An 18,100-nucleotide genomic window follows, 5' to 3' on the forward strand; every position below is an offset into this window, starting at 1 on the left:
AGAAAAATTATTGTTTCCGTATTTGCACTTTATTGGCACAAGTCACTTTAATTCCAAGTACTGTAGCACGGAGTCACTTTGATAGTTTTATTATTTATTGAGATAGGGATTGAGATAATCGGCAAACAGTTGAATCTTCTGAAGTACAGAAATAGCATTAGCTACCAAATGGAACAATGTACTTCAGCAAGGTGATCCCATGGAGTAATGGCAAAAGTAGGAGCCATACGATTTAGACCAATAATTTAATAAAAACGATTGACTTTTGAAGATGGCTTCATATGGAATAAAGTAACTGGTTTATTTATTGTTATTATTTTTATAGGATGTATCTTCTTGTGTTCGTCCAACTTGTTTGGTCTATACAGGAATATATGTTTTCATTTCCACTCTTAGGGAGCACGTTGTTATTATCACATTTAGTTATGAATTGTACCACTTGTGAACTGTAGAAATAGGGTCATGAATGCATTTATGCCAAAAACTCAAACTGCCAAAATAATAGGCAAAATGTCTAGAATTGTGATGATTCAGCCATTAGAAGCATTTAAGCAGATATATGTGCATAATATTTATATTTGACATTTTTATGAAATGACCCATAGTAAGTATTTACGAATATTTTTTCTATGTTCATTAATGAGGACATGCACTGTCACTTTAAAAACGGGGGTTTATGCTAAGCGCAGACATGTGATCACTATTGATGGTCTGCACTTGTCATTTCTGCGCGAAGCAGAGGGAAGGTGTCACGAGATCGAGTGATATATATATATATATATATATATATTACCTACTGGCGGTCGCCAGTAGGTAGTTATAGTTAGGACCACGTTTCCATAGGAAATCCGCAACATTCTATTTTGAATAACTTTGGCGCCGGTCGACGAATCCTCGCAAATTTTTCAAAATAGGTGGGGCGCTACGCTCCGCTCCTACCCTGAAAGTCTCGGGGGGATTCGTCAAGCGGGGGCTGAGATAAAAGGGGGGTCCCAAAACGCGTTTTTCCCATGCATTTTTCCATAGGACCTTTAGACAGGGCTACAGCCCGAACGGCTGAACAGAATTACTAGAAATTTGGCAGAGAGGTAGTCCTCAGGTCAAGGAAGTGCCTTTTGTAGGTTTGGTGTAAATCTGTTCAGTAGATTCTGAGAAAATAGCCTTTAAATCAATATATATATCTGAGCCAGCTTACGGTGCGCTTACGGTACGCTTACCGTACGCGTACGGTGGCGTGCGCGAGCGCGATTATGATTGGCTCTTAGATCTTAGTAAACATTCGAATCGGCCGAAACCAGGAAGCGGCGGCCGCCATTTTCTCTCTCGCACTGAGAGAGATGATTAACAAACAAAGCACAAAAACATTTAAAGGGGCTGTTTAGACAGCTCCCACACACATAGCCATGGTGAGGGAGTCCCCAAAGATCCCCCAAGGCCAAAAACGGAATTTTTATTTTTTCGCTAATTTCGCCGATTACGCTTACCGTACGCGTACGGTAAAAATATATTAAAAAAAAAAAATTATCCACACTAACCCCACCCCGTGTGCAATTGTTGACCGAAGATCACCAATTGTGCATGGCTTATCACAGAAGTGAAAAACGAAAATATTTAAAAAAAAAATATTAAAAAAAAAAATTATCCACACTCTCTCCACCCCGTGTGCAAATGGTGCCCGAAGGGCACCATTTGTGCATGGCTTATAACTATTGCGAAAAATTAAAATATTACCTTTAAAAACGAAGTGCATCATATGTCCTCCATGTGCGCACGGTGCGCGAAGCGCATCGTGCGTACATGGCCCATCTAGCGTAACGTGGGCACGCGGTGCGCGTAGCGCACCGCGTGCCCACCGTGCGTGCACGGCACTAACTGCGTAAAGTGGGCGCGCGGTGCGCGAAGCGCACCGCGTGCTCACTGTGTGCGCACGGTGCGCGAAGCGCACCGTGCGCGCACGGAACGAACTGCGTTAAGTGGGCGCGCACGCCACGAATGGCGTAAAGTAACTTAGCATTTAAAAAAACGTACAAATTCACTGAAAAAACCATAGGTTTCACACACGTTATAGTTAGGAATTAGCATTTAAAAAACCTTGCAAATTCACTGAAAAAACCATAGGTTTCACACATGTTATAGTTAGCGGAAATTTTACTGATAAAAAACCAATGAAATTCCCCCGTTATAGTTAGTGCAGGCAACTATAACTCACGCGACCGCAATCTTCTGCTGATGACATATGTGTCTTTATGAAAAAAAAATATTTGTAATATGTGTATAGCTAAAAATGTATGGAAGAAGACATGGGTAAATAAGTGTCTAAATACAGTATTAGCATCAGCAGAGGATTGCGGTCGCGTGAGTTATAGTTGCCTGCACTAACTATAACGGGGGAATTTCATTGGTTTTTTATCAGTAAAATTTCCGCTAACTATAACATGTGTGAAACCTATGGTTTTTTCAGTGAATATATATATATATATATATCTGTGGGTGGGTGTATTATAGCATCACCAAAGTACATTTTGCCTGATCCTTTCTATATATCAAGGAGTTGATAGCTGAAAGACTGTGTAGATTATAAAACAGATGTACCTGAACTAGCTTAGTACTTCTACTCTATATACCAGCACCCATTTACTAAGACCCTTTAAAGCACAATGTGATGTATTCACTTCAATGCATACAATTTCTAATTTTCAGTAAAGAGTACGGATAAGAAACTAGTTTAACCTATTGTTTTACTTGTATTTTTATAGCACCTCAATATGCAGATGTGGTCTTCTTGGTTGATAGCTCTGACACCCTTGGAAGCAAAACCTTCCCGTTCATGAAGAGTTTACTGAGCAGAGCCCTGAATGGTCTGGACTTGGGAGCTGACAAATATCGAGCTGCCCTCGCTCAATACAGCGACGATGTCCATACTGAGTTCCAGCTCACCACTTACAAGGCAAAGGGCCCCATGTTGAACCATATTAAGAAGAATGTTGTTTTCAAGGGTGGGTCCCTGAGAACTGGCAACGCTCTTACGAAGGTTCATGAAACCCTTTTTAGAGGAGCAGCAGAAGAGAGAGACAGATCACAATTTTCTAAAGTGCTAGTGGTCTTTACTTCTGGAACTTCCCTGGATGATCTGGAGCAGCCTGCCCTGGAGCTGCAACAAGATGGAATTAAAGTTATTGCAGTCGGTCTGCAGAAGGCCTCTTTGGCCAACCTACAAGCCATGGCGTCATCATCAGATCTCATTTACCGGATTCCATCAACAAAAGAGATCAATCAGTTTTCCCAATCCTTGCCTAAAATTATCACAAATGTCACAAAAACAGAATATGCTATTCTGGGTTCTCCAGGTAAGACACTCTTAGCTATATGTTTCTTTGCGAGAAATACCAACATACTTGTTTTTATTAATAAAATGTCAAATTGTATTCAATATTGAAACAAAAACTATGTAATTTTGTCTGCAATGATTTTGTTAGAGAATTTCTTGAGGAACACTAGTTGTCACTACCCCATTAGCAATCTATTCGGCTATCCTACAGGTTTTATTAATAAGCACATCAATCTGGCAAGATCAGGATAGGTATATTACCTTACAGAAATCACAGCCATCTGAGAGGTGTGAAATGTTTCTGCTATTGTCATTGCTTTGGCTATCTAGTGTACCAATCAAAGAAGTAAACACTCACATCTGTCCTATAAATTAGGCCTGGGCGGTAAATTCCGTTCCGCTCGCGGAATTTGCGGAATGTGGGTAATTTCGCGTTCCGCGGAGAACGCGAAATTGCCCAAAATTCTGCATTCCGCGACTTCGCGAAATTTTTTGCTTGTTTGCGTTCTCAAAATGCGTGTTTGCGAGATATTTCTCCCCGAGCACGCAAACAGCAATTGTGAACAGGAAAAAAGCATCGCGAACAAGCAATTGTGCTTGTTTGCGAAATTACTGCGTGTTCGTGGAGATTTTTTACCGTTTCGCGGAGATTTGCGTAACGCGATTACGCAAATTCCGCCCACTCCCACTATAAATATTTGTGTTCTGTAGTACTGCTTTTTATTTATAGATCTAAAGATATATCTTTGCAGACTCTCCAAAATATTTCAAAATATGTCTGAGCGAGTCTGTGACAAAATATTAGATATTAATATGCATGTCAGCATATCTATATTTGAAGTACACATTTTAAAATGTAATCTAGCTATTTTTCCTTTCCCAGTTCTTTAAACTCATCAGGGTCTGGTGGATCTTATTGCAGACAAACAAGCATTGATTTAATGGTTTTATTTATTAAATTGTTATTTTTGTAAGATAATGCAACACAGCATCTTCCATCTCAGAGTGCCAATGAAGAAAGACAGTAACAGAAGAAAAATGCATAAGATAAATGAAGAAGAAAAATGTATGTAACTTGTATAATGAATCCAAAACTAAGCCCTGAATAGTCTGAGGGCAGATTACACATAGAACCCTTTCAGTGATGTTCATTGGATGGAGAAGCCTTATCATTGGTCTGACCAATGAGGGACAGCTGTAAATGAGGCAATGAACTAGGATGTGAGATTTTAGTAATCTAATGCAGGTTAGACTGGTCAAAGGCAGTACGGAAGAGTTGGGGTTTCAGATTTTCTCTAGTTCTAAGGATGTTCTCTCTTAGTCCAAATAAAGATAGAGAATTTAGTAAGCATGGCTTCTAAAAGCAATCTGATTATGGGTGCCATCTTGTAAGAGGTAAATAGAGCTTGCAGCAAACAAATTTTCAGCAAACTTGTCCAAAATGCATTTCACATAGAAAATGTGTGATATGTGCGGATGGTACCTCGGTATTTATATAAGGAGGTACAGGTGAGTGATAAGGATATGGCAATAACAAGTTCATTCAAACGGATGAGCATTAATGCAGGCTTTCATCGTTTTGACCCATTATTACCTGTTTTCAGCAATTATGTGTTTTTGAGAAAAAGGCATTCTTACCATTTACACTGGCTAGGTTCCTAAATTGCCATCTTTCTGTATGCTGCTCAATACTGATAGTGAGCTGCTTCTACATCCTTGCAAGTCTTGCGGATAGGGTATCTGAAGTCCAGAAACACTGATTACCTGATTTAGAGTTGAATGGAATGTGGGAATTACCTCCGCTATAGGGCAGTTAGGCAGACATAATTGCAGCAGTCGATTGACGTAGAATCTTAGAACTACTGTATTTACTGCCTCTTCTACAATTAGAAGGATCTCACTACCACCTCCCCAAGACCCAACTGTAAATCATGCTCCAGCTGATGTCCCTAGGATTATATTAACATTTACATATTAGACCACATATCCATCCCTGAAAAGCATCAATTCCCTTCATTCTCAGAGCATGCAGATTACCAACTTGCCTTAGAACTGTGATAGAGCCCCTCATCATGATATAAACTGGAATGGGATCCATACCTGAGATATGACACTGGTGAGCTTGTGTGAAAAATCTATTAAAAAATCAACAAGTCAAAGGGCATCTGCTCTAACACATGAGAAAGTAGCTTTCCACTCTGAAGTATCACTAGGACATCAGGATCCTTTGCTACCTCATTTACAGTTTTAGATTGCCCATCAAATTAAACAGGATGAATCGAGTTCTGTCAAAGTAAAACAACTAAGTAATCTGCAGACACTCAGTTAAGAGGAAGACATTCCTCCAAGAGAGTTCAGCCTGCGCTTAGCTGCCAGCATGAACTCAAGGCTACAGCTTTGTAATGGTACAGCTACAGACAGCCCAAAAGACGTGGACAACTGCCTATTCCTACATAATCCATATCTTCCTACAACAGGAACTGTGAAGTTGCAAATGAAAGAAGGGTATTTTCAAATACATTTACCTGCATGTAAAGCGTTTCAGCTGGTCCTGTATTATTTTTAATATAAATCATTAAAGTTCTTCATCAGGGTTTCTACTGTTTGTTTGCTTATAAGGAGAGGATAGAGGCGCTCTGCAGCCAAGTGAAAGGTAGAGAAAGAGGCAGGAAAGGTGGAGCCAGAAATTAATCTAGAAAGTTTTAAAAAAGGACGATTGAGGTGTGTCAAAAATAATGTAAGAGGCCCGAACTATAACATAAGAGAGAACATCTACTAGATACTTTCAACAAGGAGACAGAAGATTACCGGATTGAGAAGGCATATCTGTTGAAGATGAGTGCCAGGGGAGGAGACACAATATTTGATCCAGGAGTATAAATACTGCTGCTAATGCGATACAACATGAAATCAGGTTCATAAGGAAAGGCACAAAATGAGAATTTTGAAGGATATATGGGGAACAAGAAGCAACACAATGATGTCTGATCAAGATATGAATTTCACAGGAATAAATAGAGCAGAATATAGATTGGATAAGGAAAGATATATTATTATAGAACACAGACCTTATAATAGTGGAAACAGGCTTTAGATAAGAGCCTAGATAAACAAGACTGAAAGACTCATTTAAAGAATAAACAGGTGGCCCATCAAACTGCGAGAGCCAAAGTGGCCCCAACCTAGAAGAGGACCAACCATGGAATATTCAGATTCCCGCTGGCTTGGTGGGGACCATTTCAACAAAAATACTCCTCTTGACCCAGCTGAGCACTTTAGTAATGCCACCCAACTTATCCCAAAATATACAAAAAAGTCATGGATGGAATGCTTGAATTAATCTCAGCCACTGGAAATCACTCAGGGCCGCATTCTAATCCATCATTATTTTGCACACCGTGTCACCTCAGTTTGGACCCAGCTATGTGCAAATCATTCTTGACCCTGCTCCAATCTGAACAGTCTAGCCCGAACTGCCAAGCCAGATCTTCCCTGAACCAGAACACTAGCAAGCAGGGCCAGTTTCTCTTTAGTTCTGGGCTTAATCAGCCGGGTATAGCTTAGTTCCAGTGACTCATTGTGCATTGAATCCACGTCTGTACATACCCATTCCATTTAGTGCGACACTGTAAAGTATACAAAAAAGTGATCAGCGCAATGCTTGAATTAATCTCAGCCACTGTAATTACTCGGGCTGCATCCCAATCCATTGTTATTTTGAACATCATATTACCTCAGTTTGGATCCACTGATATGCAAATCAGCCTTAACCCTGCTCCAGTCGAACAGCCCACCTTATCATGTCAGCAATTTTTCTGGTTCTCCAAAAACAATATTGCAAAATGAGGAGTTAGTTCTGAAAAGCAATCAATGGCCCGGACTTGTAGCAAGTGTTCTTCTTATAAAAGGGGACCGTGATCCACTATGGAGAAGGAATAATTTCCTTTGAAAGGCATGGAATAAATATGGAGGGACACCCAATCTATTATAGAGGCAACCCTTTGGAGAATGGGTTGCTATGAATATGTTTTTGCCAGCAACATGGGCAAGTTATTAATTATAAAGCACGACCGCCAAGTGGCTGTGTGATATGGTCTCATTACTGGGAGGACCCTGTCTGTCAATACTTAACGCTGTGAAACTTTTAGCTTTGGAACGATTTGGAACCATTCAGTGACTCATAGAAGCTTCAAGTGCTGAGAAGCTAACTCTTCTTGTGAATGGAATTTAAAACAAATGACTAACTTATCTGCATATCCAAATGAAAAATCCAATAAGACTTTTTGAGATGAAAATGGTGGGGTCGTGTCCAAGATGGCAGATGGGTGAGACGCATATCTCCTTCTCACCGTCCCACTGCACCTACAGCGACGACCTGCACCCTCCCTGCCTCTCCTAGCAGGTTCCTTCGAGGCTATAGCAGACCTACCACACCTGGGGTGCGGAGAAAGCCCACAGTTCTGGCTAATTCCTGGGCATGAAGCAACGAACTCTGGGGCAGCACAGACGCCCGAGCTGAATGGTAGGTGGCCGTGGGATCGCTGCAGTGCTGAGGGGTGTTCCACTGCCCTGAGGTGGCTCAGGGGAAGCTGAGCCTTTACAGACTTTACAGACAGACTCCTGAGGGATGTGAGAGCGGGGATGCCTTGACTTCGATAGGGCAAAGTACGGCCTTTTGCACCTCAAGCATACATTTTATTTGAGCAGCGATCACTGTAGTTGCATGTGAGCTCATAGGCTCCACAACAAAATCCTCTCTGGCTCCGTGAGGACAATTCGCTCGGCTCAGGGTGCAGAGATCTACATTGAAGCGGAGGTTGCCTCGACATTCAAGGATTTTTATAGTTCCCTATACTCCGCCGGGGTTCCCTTGAAAGGTTTGCCACCTGCGCTCGCATGTCAGTTAGACCAACCAATACAATTAGATGAGGTGATTGTGACTATCGTTTGCCTAAAACCCTCAAAAGCCACAGGGCTGGATAGATTCAACTCCCAATTTAAAAAAATCTTCTGTTAGGAATTAGCACCTCTCCTTACTAAACTATTTAACTTATTTTTTGACTCTGGTGCCCTGACAGACTCGGTGCTAGAGGCATCTATCTCGGTGATACTCAAGCCCACTGAAGACCCTTGGGACTGCGGGTTGTACAGAACCATTCCTCTCCTTAACATAAACAACAAACTTTTTGCCAGACTTTCATCCTCCCGCCTGTACCCACTTATGCCGGCTGTGGTTGATCCCGACCAATCCGGTTCCATCCCTATAAGGCAATGTGGTGACAAACCTTAATGACTCTTGTACCTCAATGATATCGCCCAGCGATAACAAAAAGAGACTCTATTTCTTTCCATTGACTCTGAGAAGACATTTAACCGTGTTCACTGGCCAAACATTCTCGAGACCCTCCACCAATTTGGGTTTGGGGATAAATTTATTACTTGGAAATGCTGTATCTATAGTGCTCCTCGCGCTTTCGCTCATGTCAACGGGATTTCATCCTCCACGTTCCCTATATCGCGCGGGACCCAACAGGGTTGCTCCCTGTCCCCGCTTCTCTTCACGCTGTATATGGAGCCTACGGCACAGAGAGTTGGGGACAACCCGCAGGTCTCCGGCATTCGGTTTGTTGCTGACAGCCACACCATTAGCCTTTATGCTGATGATATCATCTTATCTTTATCTGACACGATGACCTCGTTACCATCCCTTCTCAATGAACTACACCTATCCGTTGAGGTCTCGGGGTTTAAAGTCAATATCCAAAAATCCCAGATTTTGAACCTGTCAGTCACCCCTCCACACAAGTCCGTCTTGAATTTGCGATTCCCCTTCGTCTGAGAGAAAGAGACCACCCTGTATGCCCAAACGAACAAGACACTATCCTAATGGAGCCGCTTGCGCCTCGCCTGGACTGGCCACATTGCCGCAGTTAAAATGGCAATGCTCCCATTCCTACATTCTGTCTTCCAAACCATTCCACTGAATCCTTCACCCCAGTGTTGCGCAGCTTGCAAATAGCCATCTACCGATTCATCTGGAATGGCAAGAAGTCGTGCCTTCACCATAAACAACTGTCTCGTTCAAAAGGAGATCGAGGCTTCAGGATCCCTCTGATCGTGCGTTACTTCCAAGCCACACATCTTTGCTACATCATAGAGTGGAATCGCCTCCACTCAGGAAAACATTGATCCTTCATGGGGCAAACGGTCGCCAGTGTTAATATCTGGAGAGAGGCCTGGCTGCCTCGTAAGCACCAGGCTTTGGGGCTGTACTCCTTGCTGGTGACAATGAAGGTGTGGGTCACTGTAGACGATGTTTCCTTCCCCAATTACCCCAATTATCGACAATCCCACCGTCCCTTGAGGGTATAACTCAAATATTTTTGGGTTGATGGTGCAAAAAGGGCTGTAAGCGAGTGCGCTCACTTTTTTACCCTACTGGGGTTATCTCCTTCGACTGACTCAAGCAGGACTACTCTCTTCTTCCGGCAGACGCGTTCCATTACTTACAACTGAGACACTGGGTGTCTACTCCGAGTTACAAAACTGGTTCCTCCCACCCCCTTACTAGCTTTGAGAAATGGCTGCTCCTAAGAATAGTGACAAGCACCTCATTAATGAACTCTACGCCCTGCTCTCTGATGGTGGCTCCACTTCTCAATCTAAGGGCCAAATACACTGGGAAGAGGAATTACTCCGCTCTCTCTCCCCTAAAGAATGGAATGATATTTTCTACAGGGTATATCACACTGCAGACAACATGGCCAGTACAGTCGGCCTGGCATCTCACACCTGCACATATACATAGATGGAATAAGGGGCAATCTGAAGAGTGCTGGCAGGGCTGTGGGCAGATTCACTTCTTCACCTCCTACGACATTGTCCCAAATTAGCCTGATTCTGGGAGCAGGTCTGGAATGATATTGATCTGGCATTCAATACTGATATACCCGATTCCCTGCCTATATTATCCTAGGACTATCTAACCCCCTGACCTTTCTGTTACGATCAAAACGGGGCAGGGAAATGGTTCCAGCACTAAGCGCAGCTCGCCAAGCAACCCTCTCCCATTGCGGTACTGAGAAAATCTTGGAGCATGTATCATGGTTGCACAAATTATGGTTCACCCTGGCGATGGAGCATATGTCACTCACTGTAGAGGACAGAGCGGCCACCTATCCAGACCTGCGGGCCCCCTTTATCCCTATCCTTTCAGCAGAATTCACGGAAGTGATCACCCCAAAATATCTTCAGATATTACGCCTGCTCCCCCGGGAAGATACAGAAGCTACCTAGGCCCTCCTCTTGGTACTGTCTACATGCATGTGCCCAGTAGAAAACACCCCAGACATACGTGGTACAGGGGGAATCTGGTGCGGAGGAGAGGGGGTAGAGGGGTGTCAATGTTGTATTGATTACTCTTTCTTTTCTTTTTCTTTTTCCCTTCTCTTCCCTTCTCTAATGCTTAAAATGGCCTGTTCATCGCTGCCGGCATCCGGGTTGTAGGCATTTAGCTTTGTACTATCTTCCATAGGCTGATCTCGCTGCCGGCTGTTGGTTGTAGGGAAAAAGCTATATCATTGACATCATGGGCACCAATAAACAGAACTTTTCTGTGAGATGTAAAGGCTTTGAATGCTGCCAAAACCTAATAGGTCTATGTTCTGATGCATAAAATTGGGGAATACTGTCTACTTTAGGAAGCTGGAGAGGACAATGTCAGGCTCTTTCTCCAGGGTCTGGGGCAGTCCGTGATTACTAGGTAGTGTCCGTGGTCATTTACCAATGACGTTGCCTTCAATTTAATAACCAAGTACCCTCTTCCCTCTCATGACTCCTTAGTAGCAACTAAGGTAAGCAGTTGTTAGAAATGGGGGTCTCTAGTTTGCAGAGGTAGGTACCTTTGTCCAAATAGGGACCCTTGCTTCTAGTCAGGGTAAAGGGGATACACACTCTAGATAACCCCTGCTCACCCCCTTGGTAGCTTGGCACAAGCAGACAGGCTTATCCCAAAGGCAATGTGTAAAGTATTTGTACCAACACTCACAGTAACACAGTGATAACACCACAAATGAACACCACACCAGTTTAGAAAAATAAGGTATCTTTATCTAAACTTAACAAGGCCAAAACGAAAAAATCCAACATACAGATATTCAGAAAAATGACTTTCAAAAGGATATTGCAAAAATAAGCTTGTAGAAACCAAATAGCACCAACTGGGGCTATTGTGAAGTCGTGACAGCAATAAATCAAAAGTATGGCCAAGACCGCGAGGATCGCGGCGTCAGGCATGGAGTCACACAGACCCCCCCAAAAAAAGTACGCTGGAAACAAAGTTTGTGACGATGCTCGGCATTAAAGAAGTGAGGCTTCGGTGTTAATGTCGAGGCCGGCTCCCTGGAGTCACCCTCAGCGGTTACCGGTACCGCGATAAGAAGATGCAGTCACTGGCAATGACAGAGTCGGTGCGAGCGCTGGCATCGGGCACGGCCGAAAACTGCCTGCGTCGGTGGGCGTTGAAGGGCGTCGGAGTGTTGCAGGGATTCTGCACATATACAGAACTATGCGCAGAAAACAATGACCTCGGTGTATAGTGGTGTACCAACTACCCACCTTAGTGCCCAAAAATCCCAATCTGACTAGCTATAGTGTTTCATTTGTTCTCCGTACTACAGCGAAGCTACCAATGATTAGACAACCCAGAACATGTAACTCCAACTCTCCCAGGAAGTGCGGGAGCAAGAACACTCTTTCACTCACTCATTCATATTTGTCCACAACATGAGTAATCAGAGACACGGTATAGTTTAAAAATTTTATTTTAGCTAACGTGCTCTAGAATGCAGAACACGTGCCATTACTATCAGGATAATGCATAAACACAATATAGTCAGCATTTTTACAATTCCATAGAATATAAACGGGGATATAATTCTCTAAAGCTGGTGGAAAATGACCTACTGTGCCTTGCCACCCTCCCCGTGCTGGGAACTAGTTTATTATAAAAAAGAAGACCTCTGGGCTCTGCCAGGGGGACCCCATACCTCCTACTCGAGATGCAAAGTTTCACATATCCGGACAAGCACAGCTCCTCTCTCTCTGGAAAGGTTTTCTCCAAGTGTGTCTAACATGCATACATGTAACATTAGAAGCACTCGATTTTCAGCAGTGCAGCTGCGTTTCCTGTTATGTCTAAGTGCGGGGGACTGACCAGAGCAGAATAACAAGGGACATTGTTTTTCAACCTTGTATGTCATGTGCAGACGAAAACCACAGAGAACTGCAAGGAACGCGAATAGCAGACTGTCACAACCCCAATGGACATGAACAGAAAAATCAGGATCAGCACCAACCAGATCTATGTCCAAGGAGGGACCAAATAAGTCTGTTCAAACCAGGAGACACAAATACAGAACTTTGTAGGGCCAAATGACGAGGAGATGGTCGAGTCAAAAGAAAAACGTGACTGGTTGAGAGTAGTTGGTTGCAAACCAGGCAACGACTCGCTTGTTCATATTCATTTTTCTCGTTACAGGGGTGTTAAGATGATGAAACTCCAAATAGTAGAAAAGCAGATTTATTGGCAGGACGGCTTAACATCTGCTCAGGTTGATCCTCAGAGATGACTGAAGCCAACCAGGTGGAATGCAGATAACAACAATCCATATGGAATATATAATCCCAGACAAAAGAATACAGAGCGCATGCTAATATAACATACAGTGTGAACTTAATAAAACACAGCATATGTACTGACATACTAAATTACAATGTATAAACATAGAATGTAACAAGGGGAAAGCTGGTGGGACTAGCAAGTGATCAGCAACAGAGTGCATCTCGATGGCAGTGTCATTTTGCACGGTGTCAGATGCGCCAATCACTGGATTCCTTGAAATTGCCGGACATGATAAAGCAGGTGTTATACTATTCAGAATTGGCCAGATGTTGTAATTTGACATTGTCCACTGAGATGTATCTGTTGTCTTTGCGACCAGGAAGCTGTGGTAAAATGGCTTTACGAGTACCCTTCTCGCCAAGCACTGGAACCGGTGCACAATAAGAGGGGCCAAACTCCTTTTTGTTCTTCACCTTCTCTCGGACCAGATCTCCAACTTTGGGTAGCCAGCCAGCTACTGGAATCAGCAGTGCTGTATCAATGGCAGAGGGTAAATGTTCAGTAGCAAGACAGTCATGGGCCTCTTGTAAGTCTTGCAACATAGTAGAATGATTATCTACGTCAAAGGTTGCGGCAAACACCGCACGTCTAGACCACCAAGGTCTGGCACAAATTTATTTATGCCTTAGAGCACTTCGTATTGGGTCCGCCCACCAGAGATCGTCTAGGGAGATTATTAAGTGCACGTTGCACGCTATACAAGTGGGCTAGCCAGTTCCTCCCAGTACCTAAGACTCTAGCAGTCAAGGATTGCTTTAAGTCACGGTTCATTCGCTCCACAATTGAGTTGCCCCCAGGCCTGTATGGAGCCGAAAATTGCACCAGCACCCCCAAAGACTTCATCGCATCCTTGGACGCCTTAGAGGCGAATGCCGGACCTTGGCCAGAATGGAAGGTACCACAGGCAAAACTTCCCACAAAGACACGCAAATCCCAGATGACATTTAGAACGTCAGCACTGCTTTGTGGCCAAACCCAATTGAAACGTGTGCACGAATCAACTGCAACTAAAATGTATTTATAAGCAGTATCTGAACAAAATGGACCGCAGTGATCAAGATATACACAGCCAAAAGGCTTATTAGAATTGCACAGCTGTGTTTGTGGTGGACGTGTAACTGTAGAAGGTTTTATCTGCTGACAAATGTCAGAAAGACAGCACATAATTACGTGTCTGTTTATATAGCCCACGCCACCAGTAACGTTGCTGCAAGATAGAAACTGTTGCAGACATGCCAGTATGGGCCGAAGCCAAGCCTTCGTGTGTGGCTGTTATCAAAGAAAGTCCGCGGTCCACGTTGGGGATCAGACGATCTCCAACGTCATTAATTCTTACATACAGAAGCTTGTCGGGACTTATATGATAAGAGTACTTTGAATGGAACACTTGTGGGTAATTTCCACCCTTCTCAGTAGCAGCAATAGCTGCCAAAATGTAATTATCCATCTTAGTCATGGATCTTGTAACAGCTGCAACTAAACACGTGGCTACAACTGATTTGGCTGCGTCATCAGCCAAACTGTTACCAACAGCGTGCACTCCCACACGCTGGTGGCCAAGAGTATGTATAACATGCACTGCCCTTGGAATCACGGTAGTCATTCTGAGACCAAAAGAATAAGTTGTCATTGAAAGACTGCACACAGTAATAAGAATCACTCACAGTGAGAGTAGTCACAATAGGATCAGCAAACTCGAGAGCAAGCACCAACGCGCGCAGCTCTGCCAATTGGACGGTACAGTCACCTAGCGCTTGCGTATGCACAACACTGGACCTGAACTCACCGTTCACCATGGTACCTGCCACAATAGCACAGGCTGCGGAATAAGCATGCTCTCCCAGGAATCGCGGGAGCAAGAACACTCTTTCGCTCACTCACTCATACTTGTCCACAACATCAGTAATCAGAGACACGGTATAGATTAAAAAATTTATTTTAACTAACGTGCTCTAAAATGCAGTACACATGCCAGTACTATGAGCATAATGCAATACAATATAGTCAGCATTATTTCAAATACATAGAATGAGAAAGGGGATATCATTTTCTAAAGCTGGTGGAAAACGGCCTACTATGCCTTGCCACCCTCCCAAGGCTAGGAACTAGTTTATTGTAAAAAAGAAGACCTCTGGGCTTTGTCAGGGGGACCCCATACCTCCAAGTCTAGATGCAAAGGTTTATATCTCTGGACAAGCACAGCTCTTCTCTCTGGAAAGGTTTTCTCCAAGTGTGTCTAACATACATGCATGTAATATTAAAAGCACTTGATTTTCAGCAGTGCAGCTGCGTTTCGTGTTATGTCTAAGTGCGGGGGACTTACCAGAGCAGAATAACAAGGGACATTGTTTTTCAACCTTGTATATCATGTGCAGACGAAAACCACAGAGAACTGCAAGGAACGCGAATAGCAGACGGTTCTCATGAGAACAGGCACAAGCAGAGTTTAGTGAAAAACAATGTCTTGTAGGAACGTGTGCAAAAGCCGCAACATGGCAACTAAGCGTGTGCTAACTTAGCAATGTCCGTAGTGAATCCATCACCCTCACTACAGGAGCTGCGGAGCAGGCCGGGCGATGCGTTGCTCACTTCACGAGTGGTGCCCCAGTGCGGGTCGCGGCGTCACAGCGGCATCGTTGAAGGCATTGGAAACAGGTTTTCTTACTTCTCTTAGGTTTCTTCAAGCTCCCAACAGCAGGAACAGCCTGCAGAGGCCCAGCACAGTTACAGGCACCTCTTGGCAGGTCAGAACTCCCAGCAAGCAAGTTCCGGGGAGCTGGGGGGTGAAGTAATTTTTTCCCTGAGACTTCAAAACAGGAGGCAAGTTCTTCTCAAGCACTTGGAGATTTTCCTCAAGCAGGGGACACAGCACACAGTAAAGTCCTTCTCCTTTCCTTGGCAGAAACAGCAACTGCAGGCCAACCCCAGACATACAGCAAGGGCAGTACTTCTCTGCAGTTTCACCAGCTCTTCTCCTTGGCAAAGGTTCCTCTTGATTCCATAAGTAGTCTAAAGGCTAGAGTTTGGGGTCTGACACTTATACCCCAAAATGTCTTTGTTCTCTTTGTGCATGGGGCTCTGAGCCCAGTTCAAACTAGTTCTGCCTTCACTGGTGAAGCATGACCACAGGAGGTGGAGACAGGATTGTTCAAGGGAGACAGGCTCCATTCAGGTGCAAGGTAAATCTCCTCCCACCACTCTATATGCAGCCAGGGTCTATTCAGCTCAGGGCTGAGTCATCCAAGAAGGACCAGGCACACCAAAGCCCCCCAGAGGCTGTCTACAGGGAATGCACATCCTCCGTCTTTGTCACACTGAAACCAGACAGTCAATCCACAAACAGGCAGCGGCACACAGGAAGGTTGAACAACAAAATAGCCACTTTCTAAAAGTGCTATTTTCAAACACACAATTTAAAAACCATCTTTACTAAAAGATGTGTTATTAAATCCTGAATTCATGGATACCAAACTCCATTTTTCCATCTTATCCCTATGAGAAGATATGCTTGTAAAATATTACAAAATATTCCCCATTCTGTCCTATGGGGCAAGATAGCCTTTCAATAGTGAAAAACTAAATTGGCAGTATTTCACTATCAGGACATGTTACACACACCAGTATGTGTCCTACCTTTCACATACACTGCACTCTGCCCAGGGGGGTACCTTGGGCCTACCATAGGGGTGTCCTATGTGTAAGAAAAGGGAAGGGTAGGGCCTGGTAAGTGGTTGTGCTTGCCACGTCGGCATGGCAGTTAACAAACTGTGCACAGGAACCACTGTGGCAGGCCTGAGACATCTTTTTAGGGCTACTTATGTGGGTGGCACAATGAATGCTGCAGGCCCACCAGTAGCATTTGATTTACCAGCCCTGGTACACTCAGTGCACATTACTAGGGACCTACTGGTAAATCGATATACCAATCTGCTCGCCCATTTATCCCGCTCCCACCTCCCAGCTGCTCCTCCCTCCCACCTCCCCTTCTTATGGCAGCCGCGCCGAAGACGCGCCAAAAGGCGCGCCTAAGGCAAGCCCGTCTGCGCCCCTCCGCGCCTGGACCGTGCCCAGCGCCAGACCCCCTGGTCCCCGCGAACGCCACACCGACCGCCACCACTACGCCACCAGCACCCTCCACGCACTCAACACCGGTCGACCGCACACCTGCTTCCTGGCCACCCCGAAGCACACCAAAGGACCCTTCTCCTGCCAGAGCTGCAGCTTCACCATCCTCCGAGCCACCAAACCGCCCACCGTGACAGGATGCAACCACCTCAGATGCATACTACTGAACACTCGCTCCGCACGCAAACACGCTGTCGAACTCTGGGACCTGCCCGACACATCCTCCCTGGACGTCGCCTTTCTGACAGAGACCTGGATGAATGCCTCCTCAGCACCAGACATCGCCATAGCCATCCCGGACGACTACAAGATCACCCACATGGACCGCACCAATGGAGTAGAAGGTGGAATCGCCATCATCCACAAGAAAACCCTCAGGGTCTCGACCAGCACCGACGACACCCTCAGCACCGCCGAACACCTGCACTTCCAGATCCACACTGATCCCAACACAACCCTCAGAGGAACTCTCGTCTACAGACCCCCCCAGACCCTGGCCTCAGTTCAGCGACTCCATCGCCGACTTCGTCAGCACGCACTCTGTTGCCCCCACAGACTACATCCTCCTCGGAGACCTGAACTTCCACCTCAAGAACAAAAACGACACCAACTCCACCACCCTGATTGACAATCTCGCCAACCCCGGACTCAGACAGCTCGTCACAACGCCCACCCACTCCGCCGGCCACACGCTTGACCCCATCTTCTCTGCAAGCTCCCACGTCACCTTCAGCCACACCACCAAACTCCACTGGACCGACCATCACTGCGTCCACTTCACCTTCCGGAAACCCACCAGGCACCACCGCACCCAACAGATCCCCCGCCGCAGCTGGAGCCAAATCACCGAAGACCAGCTAAACACCACCCTCGCCCGAAGCCCACCCGTCAACCCCAACACCGCCGCCCGCAACCTCAGGCATTGGATCGACGACTGCACCAACACTCTCGCCCGATCAAGAAAC

General features: G+C 44.9%; 1 protein-coding gene across 1 annotated transcript in view; it reads left to right on the forward strand.

The window, feature by feature from the left end:
• LOC146789044 (collagen alpha-6(VI) chain-like) overlaps positions 1 to 18,100 on the forward strand; it is a 788,523-nt gene that overhangs the window by 344,375 nt on the left and 426,048 nt on the right. The window contains exon 3 of the mRNA XM_085631022.1: positions 2,757 to 3,347. Coding sequence (XP_085487148.1) covers positions 2,757 to 3,347 — 591 coding nt within the window. The remainder of the gene's footprint in view (positions 1 to 2,756; positions 3,348 to 18,100) is intronic.

This window comes from Triturus cristatus, chromosome 10, assembly GCF_964204655.1.
Source record: "Triturus cristatus chromosome 10, aTriCri1.1, whole genome shotgun sequence".
In the NCBI taxonomy this organism is placed as follows: Eukaryota; Metazoa; Chordata; class Amphibia; order Caudata; family Salamandridae; genus Triturus; species Triturus cristatus.